The sequence below is a fragment of the Pelmatolapia mariae genome, linkage group LG1 (genome assembly GCF_036321145.2).
Source record: "Pelmatolapia mariae isolate MD_Pm_ZW linkage group LG1, Pm_UMD_F_2, whole genome shotgun sequence".
NCBI lineage: Eukaryota > Metazoa > Chordata > Actinopteri > Cichliformes > Cichlidae > Pelmatolapia > Pelmatolapia mariae.
In genome coordinates this window covers 16,246,540-16,265,374 of record NC_086227.1, presented here as the reverse complement: position 1 = coordinate 16,265,374, position 18,835 = coordinate 16,246,540, and the positions used below count along the sequence as shown (strand labels likewise).

At 39.2% G+C, this 18,835-nt stretch overlaps 1 protein-coding gene across 3 annotated transcripts in view; it reads right to left on the bottom strand.

Moving 5' to 3' along the window:
- The window catches only part of LOC134627676 (protein diaphanous homolog 3-like), a 168,468-nt gene that overhangs the window by 42,101 nt on the left and 107,532 nt on the right, over positions 1-18,835 (bottom strand). For 2 of the 3 annotated variants that reach the window (XM_063474000.1, XM_063473992.1), the window contains 2 exons: positions 6,874-6,969; positions 6,190-6,252 (listed from right to left, as the gene is read on the bottom strand). In XM_063474000.1, coding sequence (XP_063330070.1) covers positions 6,190-6,252; positions 6,874-6,969 — 159 coding nt within the window. The remainder of the gene's footprint in view (positions 1-6,189; positions 6,253-6,873; positions 6,970-18,835) is intronic. The other variant, XM_063474009.1, reaches the window with a different exon arrangement.

Genomic DNA, 18,835 nt, shown 5'->3' with positions numbered 1-18,835 from the left:
CCATGGTGAAAATGACTTCATTTCTCACTGCATTATTAACTAGAGCAGTATGTAAGAGCCTATTCTCAATCAATGTAAATAACACGCTCATGAGAGAAAGGAATGTAGAGGTGAAACAAAGAAGAAGATGAAGACGGCAAGAAAGAAAAAAGCAATGAAATACTACAGATTTGAAAGAGATCAAAGCAGTTCCAAGAGTCACATTAAAAAAATTCAGGTGTGTATTTAAACCTAACCGCTTATGAATCTTCAAACCTTTGTGCATTGACACATAAGATGTGTATCTAGGCAGTCAGAAGACGAGACAGCATGTGAAAAAAGACCAGGAGAAGCTCAAAAGCCAGCTGAATAAGAATCCAACATTAAAAGCTTCACCTGCTGTTTGGGGTCTGAGCTGGTGTGAATGGGCTGAGTGATTAGGGTCCTTGGCTCGACATGCTGAACACCACTTTCTATTTCACGATTCACAGCCTTTATTACAGCCAAGCTTCCTCATAATCCAGCTAAAAGTGGATATCTGAGGAGCCTGATCGGCTTAGGACTTGGCTAAAATGTGGGATGTACAGCACAGAGACATGGAGCAGAGTGCAGAGGTGTTCGTTATCATCTGTTTTCTATTTAGGACTGAACAGTGGAGCTCAGTTTGTGTGTGTGTGGAAGCATGTGTGTCCACTCTACAGTGACCTCACTGGCCAGACTAATTCACTTCCTCATCTTCTTACATTCTGGAAAGGACTATAGGATAACAGGGACTGCCATTTCTTACTGTAATGATCATAGCGCATGTAACCTCTCTTCCTTTAACTGGTGGGCCAATCAAACACATCTTTGCATGGAAATAATCACATATACAGCAATTATATATTTTTTTCATAAATCTCAGTCGTTTTCATTTTTGCATTCATATTTCTCTGCAAATGCACCTTCATGCTTTCTGTTTAAGTCTGTTTCACATGACATATTCACTGTATGCCCCCCATATGTAAATTAACGCTCACCAAAATTTGTCAGAATTGTTTTTTCTATACACAACTAAATACAGATTGAAGAAATTCGTACATGCCATTAATGAATAATTGGTAACTTTTGCAGAAGTTGTCCAATTACAACAGTCATTAGTATTGACACAAAGTGATGTGTGCCCAAAAACACAAAAAAAACCAAAACACTTTCTAACAAAAAACACCTCTGCATATTCAGGAACCAGCAGCCCATGTGGGAGCCATTAAAAGCCATTTTTATTACCTATGTCCTTGCCTTTAAGGCAGTACACGAAGTAAACAGCATCATGATTGCATCGAGTGTGACATGTCACATAATCTTAATTACTGCTGTATTACACATGGGGAACATGGTGCATTTGCAAATAAATGCCATACAGTTGCCCTAAGACAGACACTAGGTAGATGCCGCTTCTGGCCTACAAATTAAGGGAAGATGGATTGTGCATGGACATTGCTGGTTAAATCTTTAGACCACTACCAGTAAATATGTGGCAATTAACCGCCAGCAGATCAAGAAGAAATCCTAAGTGGCCAGCAGATCAGACTGTATTGACACGGGCTGCTTACATGTGTGAATGAGTGCAAATGTAAGCATGTGGAAGGGCATTGTTGCAAAAGATTCTATTATTCTCATCAAAGTCTGGATAAAATAAAATAAAATCGCTTCCTTTTGGGCTCTCTACAACCCTCAATTACTATTCCACAAGTCGCACTGCAAAGGCTAGACCTAATTACAACAGCCACTTTGTTAAGGTGCCCTCTTGCTCCATCTGTTCAATGAATGTGTGCACCGGCTCAGACATGCACATGCACACACACCAAGTGCAGCACTTCAGACAGACAGGCAAAGGCAGGTCAAGGTACATTTTCCCATCTGGATATACCTTTGTCGACAAGAACAGTTAAACATCTAAAGCACCAATCAAGTGTGGCGATAAGAGACACATTGTGACTCCAAGTGGCCAGATGACTGTGGACATGAATACAGAGAGCAGTACACCTGTCCAAGCCTTAGACATGGCTAACAGTGCAACCCCAGAATGGCCTTTAACCTTCTCCGTGCACATGATTAAAATACAGGGTAAAAGCTGACAGTTTTTATGCATGTATGCATGAGTACGTGTGTGTGAAAGTGAACATTGTTCCGGCTGAGAAGCTTCTTGGCAATAATCTGTCACTTTAATGAAAAGCGCACAGGCCGCATGTGATGTGTGGATGATATATTATGACCAAATGTGGATAAATCAGCAACTTTTACAGTTACACTTTTAAAACAATGACGTGTTGCATCAATTGAAATAGATCTAGGAAGGAGAGAGGCTGTGCTGCTCTTTTTTTTTTCTTTTTTTTTTTTTTTGTCTCGAGTTCACTGAAATGTTTAATAATCCCTTTTTTTCTGCTTATGCCATGTCTGGAGAAAAGCGGCAAGGCAAAGAAGAAATAAAAGAAAACTTAAAGATGAGACTTAGGAAGTTTTGAGGGACTGGTAGCTTTCACACTTTACTTGAAAGAACAAGAATATGAAAAGGATTGAAAAAGCACATATGCAATCTGCAGGATACAGTCATCCTGCAGTGGAATCCACATATCATAGTCTATAAGTGGCCCAGTCAAAAAATACAAGCATCTAACGGCAGATTCCACTTGAGTATCCAGCCCCAGGAAGCTCCAGCAATGCTAGCTTTTCACCCGCATGTGAGCACACGAGAACACACAGAGTCGGGTGGAAACAAACTTTCTATTTTATTGTACTTATTTTAACTTCCATTTTAACTGCACACTCACCCCAGTTTCATCGTAATGATTTTCTTCAGAACAACCTCTCAAAGACACCGTGGGTTGAGTCTCAAATTAAGTTGATTAGTCATCTTCCACTACCACTTGCACCTATACCCAAGCCATTTAAAATCAGCACTGAATAGCTGCCTGCACGAACCAAGTATCTGACATTACACAGAAATAAATTCAGCAAAAAGGGTCATAAAGTTGACTCGTCAAACACATAGGACAGAAGATCTCCAATAACTAGAGGCTTACTTTTAGGCAGTAATGCTTTCAACTGCAAGTAAGAAGAAAAAAAACTTGATAAAAGGGCTAAGTGACTTTGTGAAGTGACCTTTACATCAATTTCAAGCTCTAGTTCAGAGCTATATCACACATGATAATTGTTAGGTCAGGTGTCACTAAAGACATCTGAAGTAATTGCTCTTAAAGACAAAGACATTTACTCCTTCATAGATCCCATTCCACCCCACACTTTCCATAATAGATCATCCAAGACAAGGGCATTACACAATGCACCTCTGGCTTGTGCTGTGTTGCACACTTTCTGTGTTTTCCTTTTCTCTGTCTTTCTGTCAAACACGACCATTAAACATGCAGCTGTGTGATTTCCCTTGATATGTACATGCACACGCCAGCTTGGGAGTCAGCAAGGCTGTGATGAGATCTTGCAAAGAAGCCAGAAATGACCAGAGAGCGCCTGGAGAGATGTTTTCAGAAGGACACAGTTAAAAAGCTATGGCTGCTTTATAGATTCAATAAGTATCTTACACCTGTGTGGCTAACCACCATCGATCCATCATTCTGTGGAGCCCAATCCAATTTAGAGTGTTGAGGAGCCCCAGAGCCCCAGAGCCTTATCCTAACCCAGGCCACAGCCACCGTAAAGCCTGCTTACCTTCATCTCCTAAAGTCTGCTGGTGTGTCTGTGTACTTTTATGTCTATGTGTGTACGTGTGCTCGGGGAGACTGCAGACCTAGCTAAACACCTTAGCTGCTGGCTCATGTTAAAGTGTGCTGAGCCAATTTAGGAGTAGACCAGGAGACAAGATGTGAGAGACAGAGGATGCTGAGGAAAATTAAGGGACTCAGACTGGGGTCCCACCTCAAACCAAAGAGTGCATGAAAGCGAAGGGGAAAGGGATAAAAAGAGAGAGACTGTATTCATTTGTGTGCAACAAGCAATGTAGGAGACTGCAAACCATCTTCTAATCCTGTTTTCTATTCCGTGGCAATCAAACTCATCATGACTACAAAGCACTATAACCATTATCAAACTACTCCACAGTCTCATCACACTGTGATAGGCAGCGCTCTAAAAATCTGCCATCTGATTTGTTTGGCACCGACAACAGAGTGGTGTACTCGAGACTCCCTTGGTGCAAAAACTTAATGGCACCATGCATGTGCAGATTGACCATTCAAATCTCTCTCCTTTACCACTAATTACAGTATCTTCTGGCGCAGATGTTTCTGTTTTAATTCTCTTTGCTGCTCCACTGGAGTGAAGCAAGACCCCTGAGATCAATTATTAAAGGGTATTTAAAACAGTGGGAAAAGGAGGTGGTAGGGTGGTGTGAAAGTGAAAGCAGCTGTTTAAGTGCTTGTGCCGCCGACTAAACTTCATCACCTCCCAAATAAACAGAGAGCATCCTGTGGGTTTCACTCACTCCAACGACTAAACCCTGGGCAATTAAGGCCTGGATCTCTGTAGGAGTAAAGGAGAGAAGGGAAATGGGAAAGAAGGGGTGAGGCAGGAGCAGTGGAGACACTCCATACCAATAACAGGCAATTATGTATGGGGAGGGCCATTGCATGGCCATGAGTGTATAGAAGAAGACAGCGGGGATATGGGATGGTAGGGAAATGAGGAGGAGTGTTATTTAGGAGGCAGATGGCAGAGAGGGGGAAATTAAGATGAATGGGCACTGAGAGGGCTGAGCTGGTGCTGGGGCTGGGCAGAGAAAAGTAATTAGCTGTGTTTGCTCTGGGAGGCTGGCAGTGAGTATGATGCCTGCAGTGACAGGCTAAAGCCTTGAGCATTATTAATCAACACGCCATGTCTGAAGCTGCCAGTAGGGGGCAGTTGGGTCAGCAACCTTCCAGCAACTTCTTACCTGCACCACACCCCATGGGGTCTTTTGCACCACATGGACACTGAGCAGCAGCTCCTTTACAGTTCACACTGTTATTATTTACTCTAATCCCCTGCTAATAGTACAAAGCTTTGGCTTGTTCCCTCTTAGAGTTACTGGCTCACTCAGTCGCTCTCTCTCTCTCTCTCTCACACACACACACACACACACACACACACACACACTGCACTGAGTCCATTTTTTTCTCTCACATTATTCCTAACTTTCGCCCTTACCAAGTGGCTCTATCTCACGCCATTTCTCTCCATTTCTTATGTTACAGCCACATCTGTCTCTTTCCTCCCACCCTATATATATCCCTCCCCCTCATCCCTTTCCAATCTAATTTCAGATAAGCTGTAGCAGAACAACAGAGCCAGGCCCTTTATCATTGCCATCAATGATGTGGGTGGATTGAGCGTGAATAATTTTATTCATGTGTGCCTGCACTTGGCCGACTGGGATTCCAATTACAAATAATAAGAGGTAATAGGGTTACAGAATAATTTTTTAAGTGCTTCGGTGATGATTGTAGAACCTTTGACAAAAGAAAGCTGTTGTTTACAGCTAAACGCACAATATCTGTTCACAAGTATGAGTAATATAGGATAATTGAATTTAGCATAATTAGTAGCCAATCCAATCGCCATTCTAAGGACATCATACAGATAGATGTCTTAACATTAAAACAATAATATGAACGTACTAAATGACGATGATGAATATTAAATACCTGAAGCAATCTAGGCTACAAGTGGCTTATATCCAATGTGTACCATAGCACTTTATCTGTATGCCTCAGCACTCTTCAGAAACACACAGTCCATAGGTCAGACTTGATAAATTCCAAACAAAAATGTTATTCTCTCCTGGATTTAAAGAATGTGAAAGAACCCGGCTACTACAAAAACACTGCATTCAAAATGCTTCACTTACTACACAATTTAGGAGCCTTATCAAACTGAGCCACCAGAACAGCCCACACACTACTTTCAGAGAATTTCAATCCTACCTTTCTTAACATCCACACATAGCACTGACTCAAATTGCTTTACCAATAGTCATTCATAATTGCAGAAAGAACACGCAAGGTCACAAAAAGCTAAAGGAACAAATAACAAGGTGACTTAACACACAAAAAGGCAGGACATATGAATTTGCAATATAACACATGCAAGAGCAGTTTAAGGCTGATTTCCAAGAGCAGATGAAAGATAGCGCTGAACGTGCTTTAGGCTTTAACAGTTTTTTTTATCTTGTGTTTTTACCATAGTTAACAGGCCTGAGGACCTGGCGGAAGGAGCTGGGGCTGATCGTCTGGTGGTGGTTATCTGTAAGGAGGGCAGCGGACAAATAATGCCAACATGTACAGTACTAAGTGGGATTAGAAAGATGATGTAACCGCATTGGCCCAGTGATGAACAGCTGTGAAGTGAAGTTCATTAGCAAGAAATAATGTTTTTCGAGGCACAGCTAATAAGTTTAAGGTGCCAATGTCAATGTTTAGTCACCAATCATTTCCAAACGTGTTCAAATCACATCTTGGATTTACATTTAATTTTTCACATCTTGCATTTGGAATTAAGAAACCCAGAGGGGAAAAAAAACAAGATCCACACATCAAACAGTTGTAGGAATTGTGTCAGCTGAAGACTCTCTGGCGCTGTGCTGCTGGCAAGAATGTGTACAAACAACAAACCAGTGTATTTTGCAAGTTACTGAGAATGAGAGAAAATGAAGCCAAAACATAAGAACCTGAGGATGCATTCAATTTGCTCAACTTTTAAAAACAAAATAAGAAAAAATATAAATGCATGAAGGTGACAGGTTAGAGCTCGAAGTCATTATTTAAACATCTGATTGGAATTCCGTCAGTGTTTTGCCAGACAGTGTGTGTACTTGGTTTCTGTGTGTGTGGGTCGTTCTGTATAAATGTGGGATATTAGACTCACCTCTGGGTCTTGGCGCTCTCTTCCTGCGGTCTCTGAATGCAGCTCCTGACTGTAGGGCTTCCAGCAAACTATCCATCACACCTGTCTCATCATTCTCTGAAAAAGCCAGAAAAAAAAGAAAAAAAAAAAAAGAGGGATTTTAGAAGAAATGCAAGAGGGGAAGAAACTAAATTCTATAACGTGTAATTTTGTTTAGTTTTCCCATACTGACTGTGTCAGTTTAGAGTACATACACATTACATTATGCCTACTGTAAAGTTATATGTCCAATATATGAAGAATCTAGGTCCAAGTCCTGCATACTGTAAGTCAGCAAGTTCTTATAAACAGCCACCCACATGAATGCAAATCCTGATGATTTAGTAAGGGAAGCAGTATTGACAATAAATCTATCAAAAAATAAGTTAAAAAATATTTTACAGCAGTGAAGTACGGGACACACAGTATTGTGCAAAAGTGTTAAACCACCTGTTATCGCTTTATATTTTGATTCGAAGGAGCCAGAATTTCATGTAATTTTTAAAGTGGTCTTAAACAAAAGCCTTCAGCCTTTCAGAAGATATTTCAAAATTTCCTTTGGAATTGGCTCACTCACTATCAGTCCAGTCCTTGTAGCTGACCATTTTTAGAGGAATGTTTTGTGTGTGTGTTGAACTACTTAACACTGATCTATGAATCATTCAAGCACAAAAAAGGTACCCAACACAAAGGATGAACCAGTGTTGTGTCTACATGCATTAAATTGTATCTTTAGGCACTTTGTTACTAGCAGCCTGTCACTAAAACACATCATTTGTTCCCATCTACAAGAATGCCAAAGACAACACAATTCACAAGACATAAAATAGTATTTTTGCACCACAATGTGATTCCCAAAAATGGTGTGCTGTGAGTCCTTAACTTTTTTTTTTAGGAAATTAAACAAGTGGAGGACAAAATAACTGGCCAGCCTAAAAATCTACAATCTAAATCTATGAGTAACATCTGAAAATGAGAAGAAATAGGAAATCCAGCAAAGACCTTCCATAGGACCTGAGAATATTGGGCCCTTTAGTTGATGCATCTACTGTTCATCAACAGTTTCAGTGAACTGTTGGCTGATAATACGCCATTTTTAAGGGAAACGGGATGAAAACGTTGAGGAATGCCAAATTACACAAGAACTGGTCTGCACAAAGTAAAATTTATGTATCAAATCGTCATCAATATGTACTCAGGAAGTCAGGAAAAACACTGAGTGTCTGTAGCCATGTTATGGAGGCTCTGTCATGGTTTGGGCATGGAGTTCAACCAATAGTGTTAGGAACCTTGTCAAAATTAATTAATCACAAATGGAGAAAAGTACCATCAAGCTATGATCCACCATGCAATACCAGCACCTGATTGCCAACAGCTCAATTTGTTAACACGACAATGATCCCAAGCACACTGCCAATGTAAGCAGCGTGGGATCATCAGAGAACAGAACAAAAGGCAGCTAACACCCAAAGAAGAGTTTTGAATGTTCTTCAAGAAGCCCGGAGAACTATACCTGAAGGCTACTTAAAGAAATGACAAGAAAGCTGCCTAAGAGAGTACAAATTCTGTTTTGCCTTATATACTGCTCTATGCATGTCTGGAGATTCAGTAAATCACTAGCAAAATAAAAGAAATAAGAAGTGGTTCAAGAGTATAAGGGAATGAACAGAATGTTATGAAACTGAAATACATCAAAGTTGTGAACATCGTGTTTCAGAGTATTTAATTATTTTTTTTACTTAAAAGATCTAATCCTTGCTTTGTAGAAGCAGAGAAACTACTAGAATGCTGATAATGTGTTGAAAGGGAAATACTTTGACATTTAAATCATGGTGTTTTTTGTTGGTGGAACTGAAAACCTGGCCCTGACACCTGAGGGAAATGATAGACCTGACCAGTAATATGCGTTGAAAATAGAAAGAAAAACAGCCAACAGCCAGGTATACTATATGGGTATGTAAAGGGACAAAACACATTGTGTTTGCCATGCTAATGTGTGTGTGGGGGTGTTTTCTTTTAAATGCTGTGGTCTGTGTTACCTATAAAATTTTAATTGTTTTGTCAAGCTTCCTTGCAAATATGAAAAGCTTTTCTCCCTTAGTTCAGGTCACGTTATTTTCCTCTACATACAATCAGACATCATAAAGTATGTGTTTTTCTATATCTAAGTCATTTTTTAATAATTAATTACTGAATGGCACTGTTTATCCATCATCTGTTTCTCTGTCTAAGTTAAGCACTAACCAAAGGTTAACTTACATATTAACTTACTGGATGTACTTAACAAACACCATATTGCATCATATTTATAAAAGGCAACATAGCAAGTCATGTTACAAAAAGTTTTTGTAATTTCTTTTCTTAATTCTATTGTGACATGCAAACAATGACACTGGCCTATTGAGTGAAGTTCACTGACCACAGGGTTGCATAACTTTGACAATCATATGACATTTTTTTTTAAAAATGTTTACATTTCAAATGAAAATAAGCACTGTTTAACTGTTGCTTTACTTAAGCAAGTACAAGTCAACTTAATCAGAGTGCAATGCCCTAGAAAAGTTGGTACAGCTTTTGTTCATAAGCTACTTCATAGCTTGGCCAAGATGTACCATCAACCAAGGTGTGACTACTGAGTCCCACCACTGATTTAGTGAAAGGTAGGAGGACTTTGCTTTGATTAAGGTTCTGTGTATTTTTCTCACTCCTTCATTTCGTCTGATTCCCCGTGGAACAATAACACACACCAGAGGAGAAAGAAAATAAAATCAAATTCTATGACTGCAACTGGGACTCTGCAACTCTACTTGGACCTTTATTGGGCTAAAGGTCCTGGCATTCTATGATGATATGAAATATTTAATATTCATATTAAAGCACATATGGGTACAGTAATCCCATTTGTGCATATGGTGGTGACAGCATTATAGTCCAGAACACTAGCATGTAAACTAATTATTGTAATAATTGATGCACTCAGGTGAATTTAACTTTAAGTTTATTAGACTTAGACTTAGAGACTTAGAGCTTTTTATTGTCATTGTGCAGTTTCTTAGAATAGAATAGAATAGAATAATCCTTTAATTGTCCCACAAGGGGAAATTTGGTTGTATCAGCAGCAAAAACACACATATACAAACAGAACAGGACACAGAACAGAAGCACAATTTTTACATATTTACATCATGGACAATAGCTACCAGAGCAGAGTACTGTACAGTTATTTAAATTAGCGTACACATAGTGTGAAAACGGAGCAGGATACTGAAAGATGTTTAAATAGTTAAGAATATTTAGAATAATTAGAACCCGCCGAAATTGGGTAGCTGGACCACAAAGGTGCTAAAGTAAGAAGAAGAGAAACCAATATACAATAAGGCTGAAAAAAATAAAATAAAAAAATAAATAAATAAATAGAATAGAATAGAATAAAATAAAATAAAAAGCAGTGTATATGTATACATATGTGAGTGGAACTATATACATGGTGTAGACCAGCGGCCTCCAACCTTTTTTGCGCCACGGACCGGTTTATGCCCGACAATATTTTCACGGACCGGCCTTTAAGGTGTCGCGGATAAATACAACAAAATAAAACTAGTACCGGTACCGAAAAAAAGAAGATTTATTCATAACACACGTGAAAAGACCCAGGAAAACCGAGTTAACGATAAAAACGATAACAAAATAACGCTAAAAACCGATAAAAACCCTGAAAACCATACATTTCACACCTGAGCCTCAACTCTCGCGGCCCGGTACCAAACGACTCACGGACCGGTACCGGTCCGAGGCCCGGGGGTTGGGGACCGCTGGTGTAGACCAATCAAATACGACCCATCAACTATAACTCTTTTTTGGGTGGGTCTAACACAGGGGTCAGCAACCTTTAACACCCAAAGAGCCATTTGGACCTGGTTTCGACGCAAAAGAAAACAGTGGGAGCCGCAAATACTTTTTGACATCTAAAATGAAGATAACACTGTATATATTGTTTTTTACTTTTATGCTTTGTGTGAACAACTAAGGTGTGTTGCTTATGAAATTCATGAAGTGCTACAGAGAAAATTACATTTTATTTATGTAATTAACACATTTTGAACTCTTAAAGAAATATAACAAAAGGAAAGACACCCAGCTGAACTAAAATGATCCATGTAGCAAACAAAAACTGTTGTGAGCCGCCACCCTTATATCGCCTTTGTGCTTTTGGAGCCTTGACCTGGCTTTTAAAAAAATAATTGGAAAAAAAGTCCAATTGAAAGTCTCGATAAATGCATGGCGTTTCGGCGGGTACACCGGCTTCCGCGAGTGTGACGCTTATTTTGAGCGATGAAAAAAAATAATAGAATATAATTTTATTTTTATATTTCAATGTCACAATAATCTTCCAATTTAGAACTACAAGTTAAAAAAGAACTAACATAAATAAAATATACTTCAGCTAAATACTTCTAATTTATTTTCCCAAACCACGCGGAGCCGCACTATAAGGACTAAAGAGCTGCAGGTTGCCGACCCCTGGTCTAACAGTTGCTATTGAAATGTCAGAGACCAGTTCTGAATTCCATATAGAGTTACAAATCTTTTTTCTATTTTTGTATTCATTATTATATTCCAGTCAATCAACAGTATGTCTTATCAAACACCTTCTGCATTGATCACATTGATTAACTATCCCCACGGTTATTTTGGATTGCAGTATTAAGTAGAAAGAATATCTGCAAGAAACATCTTGATTATGCTTAAAACTGTAGCTTAGGAAAAAGGAATTTTGAGATACCATTTGAGAGTCAACTAACTTTAGTGAAGAACAAGAACTGATCTGCAAGCTCCAATATACTGACCTTTAGTAAGTTGAGGGTGTCTCAAAGGATATACAAAATAATACTTCTTTAAAAAAAAATGGCACAAGAAAATCATATAGCAAGTGTTTCTGCCGACCACACAGTGATTGATCCGCTCTGCTGCTCTGAGACTAGCCAGCTTTATAGACTGTAACAGAATACATAATTAAAATTTAAAACTGACTAGAACTGATAAACCTGTAGCTCCTTCCTTCTTTCTCTCTTAGAGAGAGAAAGTTATTTTCCACACAAACTGCTTTATATAAATGTGAAAAAAGATTTAAGAACTGTTAATGATTGCTGAGACTGTATTCAATGTTTAACCACGTCTAACATGCCTACAAGGTTTTGTGCTTCTTTTTCCATCTGAAACACTTTCACGAGAGATTACCTGTAACCATGACAGTCACAATGCATCTTGGGGCCTACAAACTGAAATTTTCTTATTTCATACTTAAAACTAACCTAAAAAAGTGCCAATAGGCTCAGGGTTCTGTATTGAGGACAGAAGATCCCAGTGGTAGTTGGCTATGGTTGTACCAAAGCCCTTCACCAAGCTGTGACTACAAACACACGCACAGAGTAGATGTATAATGGCCCACTTCCTTGTCTGTCTGCTTCAATGTGTGCGTTTGTTGTGCTTTTCATTTACAGCAGTTGCACTCCTCTGGCTGATATGTGCCTAGTTCTTCATCATTACGCAGAGCGGAGAGGCAGCTACAGTTTCTGAGCAAAACCAACGCCCCTCGACGTCCAAATTTGTCTCCAGTGCTGTAGCAATTCATCACAGACAGCAAGCTTTGCGCTCACTACAACACACACAGACGCACGAGAAAAAAAAATACACACAAGACAGAAAACAAGCAAAAAGGAGCAGATCAATCTATCGCAACCTGCAGTGTGCGCCTTCATGTGTAGTACTCCGTTTGACTCCAACCCACAAGAACATGAAACGCTTTGTGTGCCTCGGGAGGCGAGGAAAAACGAAACCCACTCAGATCTCCCGCCTCAGGAATATATGGGAGCAAAAACAGTCCAATTTTACACATCAATCAGATGCGACTCAAAAAGGCCGAGACAGAAAACTGCTTTATACAATGTAGACAAGAGGTTCTTTCAGACATCCCAACACTGAAAATCATAACATATATTTATATACTTACACCCACGTGCTCACAAACTTGGAGAGAGAGCAATCACAGACATGTCACATGATTTGTAATGGAGGGGAAACACATGGCAGCAGAATATTAGTCAAGCTCCCAGCTGTGAAATGGGTTTGAAAGAGTCATTCAGATCTTAAAGGTGGTGTTGAGGAGGAAGTGGCAGGAGAACTAAGATTGCTGAAAGGGATAGGACAATGACTGAGTCGCATCCCGGCTCTGATGTGCACAATTTGCCTCCCTCTTTCTATTCTGGGGATCAGGGCTTTCAGGACAGGTGTGCAAAGTACACAGAAACCTCTATCAATGCAGACACTTATGAGAACTAGTCTAGGCTTTCTTTATATCTGTTTAAAAGCTTAATAATAGTAAATGCTACAAGCTCACAATTTCATCAGCGAAACTTAATAATAAGCTTGAAGTCCTGTGTTTCTGTGCTGAAAGATATCAGTAAGTTGCAAATGAGCTCTAATAAAATGTGTCGAGCTTACTACTGTGCTTTGTTGGGAAGATAGAAAAAAAATGTGTGAAAGTATGTTTTTAAAGTGCAAATGTAGAAATACAATTGAAAAGGTCAAATGAACAAGAAGATAAAAGCCGAACATGGTTTACTCTCCCAGAAAACAAAAGAATAAACTCTGAAAGCAGAATAAAGTCTAAACTGAACCTCTACCTCTGGGAAAAAGCAATAGTTATCCTCCTGTCTGAAGTGAAACTTCAATCACCATCTATTTAATCAGAGCCTGTTCAAACTGGCGTTTTCCATTGTCTGGACAAGTAATCTGTCCTTGTGTCAATGTCTATCCTTTATTCAGACCCAGACTAATGTCTCCCGCCACTTCACTCAACAGGATGTAGCACTTATCATCAGGACGATGACCCAGTCGTAGCAGTGTGTAGCTGAGGTGGGCCGGAGCAAGGAACGAAATAGGGTCAATTGGGCTGGGAGAGAAAAGCTAAGGAGAGAAAATGGCATGCCTGAGTACAATGAATGCAGGCCCACCACGGTGTTCCCTTGAACACTTAGAAGACAAATGGTGCAGCAAGGCTAGTCAGCTACCTTTCTCTACATTGAATACCCACTTGGACTTCACTTTGATACTCTGAGTGGAGAAGAGGAGGCTTATTGCAAGGCAAAGTTTTCATATAGCTCCTATGTTACTATGGCACCTCTGCTAAAAAACACATTAACCCATCAGAACAGCACCCAACGTGAGGTTTCAGCATGCCTGTCAGATGAATCAAGGCAGTTACAATTCTGAAAACTATGGTAAGGAAAAGGAAAGACATAAAGACAAATTTTACAATTGTGATAATATGCCTTGATTGAATAATATTAATCATCTTGTTACAATATAATAAGCCCTTAGGACTGAACTTTCATGTTGTGTAATTTTGACCAGCGTAAAGACTTTTGCAGACATGCAAAAAACAAAACAAACAACAAACCAACAACAGAAGATCTCTCTTCACATCACACTGCAAAAATATCCGGGTAGAACTTGAGGAACCTAAGAACCTAAAAAGTTGACACAGATCCTAATATATGGAGGCTGAATGCCAGAACTGACGACACAGCAAATATTTCCTGCTAACAATCCAGTTCCAGTCCCCACATTTATTATTATATGAATGATTTCGTTTGGATTTAATTTATTTCATGATTTCTGCTTTTGTATGACACCACATATTGATATTTTATTATATAAAATTCAAAAACAAACTGAATGTTTTCATAATCTCTGGCTCTCTTCCACAGCATATCTTTTGTCCTGTCTTCCTTCTCTCACCCAATTGGTCAACGCCAGATGGCCGCCCCTCCCTGAGCCTGGTTCTGCTGGAGGTTTTTTCCTGTTAAAAGGAAGTTTTTCCTTCCCACTGTTGCCAAAATGCTTGCTCCTAGGGGGTCATATGATTGTTGGGTTTTCCTCTGTGTGTATTATTGTAGGGTCTACTTTACAATATAAAACGCCTTGAGACAACTGTTGCTGTGATTTGGTGCTGTATAAATAAAATTGAATTGAAAATTAAACTTATGATGTGTGGCTCATTATCTCACAAAGAACTGTTGACTGTTATCTCGTGCCTAAAATAACAGTACAGAAGTCCATGCATTTGCATTCAGTTAAACTAGACTGGACTGCAGAACAAACAGTTCAGTTTTTCATGACACATGCAACATTCTCGGTTTAAATGACAATGTTGGTCAGTATGTCTATTTGACAATCCAGCAATCCAGGAGCAATTTTGCTGCAACAAAAATGGCTTAAGTGTGAAGAGGAGACTGAGAACTGTATTGTACGAAATGAAACGGACACTGACAAATTGTACCTTTGGGGATATAAAACGCAGGTGAAAAAAAAGGTCAAAATAAAAGAAAATTGCTATATATATTGTTTCCAATACTCAGCACATTGCAAAAATGTTTAAAACCATTCATGTTGTCTCTTGAGTTAAGTATTGTGATTATATCGTACCGTGGGGTCTCAACGGACTGCATTATGTTCACTACTGGTTTGTCTTGGATGACTTACTGGGAAGCTCTCACTGTACTTGGTAACAAGTGTCATCAACTCGTAAGGTAATTTTTTCTCACACCTAACTGTTATACTGTGTGTCTGGTGCAGGTGCAGAGTCTATTTTTGACACACACACACACACATTGAAACACAGGGTAGAGGCACAAAACCTACATCTCTACAAATGCCCGACTACAATAACCTTTTCTTTTATATAGCAATGGACCAATGAGCTCCCGTCACACACACATTAATTTCACAGTGTGCAAGGAGGGAAGGATGTGTGTCAGTGTGTCAATTATATGAAAGGGATGCGGCAGCAAACTATAGCGGGGAAAATTAATATTCTTTCAATGGTACCATTAATTTAATACATAATGAATACTAATACATACTGAATACTCAATGGAGAAAAAAAAAATAAGATTGTCATACTGTTGTATATCACTGTAAATTCCAGCAATTATCATCTATCACCACATCCTTAATAACAAGGCAATCTCAAATTTATAAAAGCCGAACTATAAGGAACTGTAGGACTGGCAGAATAAATATCTCATGAGAAAGCAGACTCTCATACTAGCTTCCTGCTTCTCAAACAGATTTTTATTCTTTCCCTTTCTTATGCCCTTCCTATACTTTTAGTATCTTTGCATGCAGGGTTGCATCTGTAGCAGTTCTTCTATTTGACATCTTAATAGTTCATTGCTTGTAGCCATGTAGGGAATGTTAAATAAAGCTCTGATGTGTAATTTGTCGCTCCACAAACATTCCTGCTCCCGGCCTACCCTGGGAGTTAATGCAACAGATTTGTCATACACAAGCTAGGCACAGCCAGAGGAGGAAGAAAAAACACCTATTCAATGTGAATTTCAATCTCCATAGGGCTCTATGCAAATGCATGCAAGCTGATGCTCCTGCTCTCTCAAAGTGCCAGAACAGACCAATGACGAAACCAGGCTGTCTATTATAGTGCAGGTAGAAGCTCAGTCTGTGGCAGGTAGAAGAGCTGGAGGAATATCAGAAGGAAATTGGGATAAGCTCACGTTCCAGGAATACAGAACTAGGCAAAGCTAAAAACCAAACTGAATGCAGATACCTGTAACAGGTAAAGAAGATTAAATCCGTTTTGATCATTTCCTCCAAAAAACCCCTCCCCTTTCCTTCCCTGTCTCATTGCTCTGCCCTTCAGCATAATGTGGATACACAGCCTCTCTGGGGCTTTTTAGGGAATTGATGGATAATCAGATGATTACACAGAAAATCTCCATTGAGGACAATCCTCCCTGACAAACAAAGAGAAAGCTCTTTAGTTAATAAATAGGCTGAGAGACAGAGAGAGAGAGAGAGAGAGAGAGAGATAGTGAGAGAGTCAGAGATAGTGAGAAAGACAGAGAGAGGGAGACCAAATCCTGTCCTGGGTTGGTAGAACAATGCCAAATCTCTATCACGTATTCATTTCATCCAAACAGTCCGCGTGTATGCATGCGTGTGTGTGCATGTGCACGTGTGTGCAATGCCAGAAACATCACGACTTAGCTATGTCACCGAGTTTGCCTTTAGCTTTATCTTAAACTGAGCGTATCTAAATAAATTTCAAGCTCTAGGCATATTTATATAAGCCTTTCTGACAAAAATTGGCTGAAGTTTATTCTTCAGATTTTCTTATTTTTGAACTACTTTTTTTTTTTAAATTGAAAAGTTTGCAGTAAAAACACTCATCAACACAGAGAGGCAGGAAAGAAGAAGAGATGCCAAGTTGTCAGTTGGAGTAATTTACAAACTAAACAAGCAAGAGTTTTTCAAATTCACACAAGGATTGAAAGCGCTCAGTGCCAGTAAAGGATGCTGAAAGCCCTATGTTGGTGATCTACTGTTAATATGCCATATGATATAATGATCTGAGGTACATCAAAATCTTAGGTAAAAATATGAAAAATGTTTAATTAAGCAGCGAGGCTTCTTCGAAACAATATTTAAAGCCAAATAGCACAAATTTGGTTTTAAATGGGTAGCTAAACCCTGGACAAAGAAGAAGCAGAGATTCTATGTAATTGTGACTTGGATTATCAATTTTCACACTCCAGGGCATTCTAGTCTTCTTTTTAGACACATTTTTATTTTAGTTATATTGTTATTCAAGTTGCAGTTTTCTTGAAAAATGCACAAAGTTTTCCCTTTCTGATTTCTCAAGTTTCTGCTTAATCCATTCCAACCTCTACCATCACAAGCCTTTCGAGGCCTTTGCACAAAAGCATCTAGACAGTAATATGCCTCATGGTACGGTATGGTACACTTCTCCTCAACCTTGGTGTGCAGCTTTCAAACTAACATGTTGTGTAACAAGGGGAGTAATTTTCATAATTTCAATGTCATCCAACAATTTTGCCATCTATCTCTCTTGTGCTAAAATATCACACGAACAATACAAACAGGTAGGAGTACCTTATCCACATAAAGTGTTTGATAATAACTGCACACACAGCACCTCAAAGCTTACACCTGCAGACCACTGATAATCAATCAACTAACATATCAGGTCTTTGCAATAGTACTACAACCCACAAACACCGTTTTATGTGCAGTAGTTTTATTTTTTGCCTTTACCTCTTTTGCTGGCATTAACAGTCTAGTATACAGAAGAGAACCCATCTATAGGACAAATGTTGAAATTATTCAACATGCCTGTTTACTGGATGAGCTCAAAAATGTAAAATTTCAGGAAATCTGTGGCAAATGTGTTCCCAGGCCAGATCAAAGAGAAATGAGGTGGTTTGTATTATCCTTCAGCCAAGACAGGCCTTGGTGTGGCCTGATAGTAAAGCCACAGCAGTATGTTTGGCCTGGATGGAGCACAGTGGTTCTGATCTTGCACCCTAACGTCTACAGGAGAGCTACAGTGCTTGGCATAGTAATGCTGACTGTAGATGCTGTTGCAGAGCTAGGACTGCCAAGCTGAATGGCTCTGCCAGCTTTAGTGTGGGCACTGAAAATGGGTCTGAACTGTTGAACGTGTTTCTGGCACCAGGAGTGCTTGTAGGTAAAAAGGGGGGAAAAGAAAAAAAAACAAGAAAATTGGCAACAAAAAGCAATTCGGTTAGGGATCAGACTGTCTGGCATAAGGCAAATATTTCCTTCTTAAGAGTTATGTTTGGAGAATTCTAGTTAAATAATTATTAATATAGTAGCACTTTGATAAGAAAAACTTGTGTATGTAGACATATTTACAAAAGCACTGAGGGTGTGTTCATGGGGACATCCTGCTTCAAGGAAGTTTGGATAATACATTCATACGTTTGAAGGGTTATTAAATGTGTTTAAATAGGACAAGATATTACATTGCTGTAAAGTTATGGGGTGACAGTTGCTCTGCATTTTGCTGTGGCAACCACAAGATAAACAGTGACAACAAACA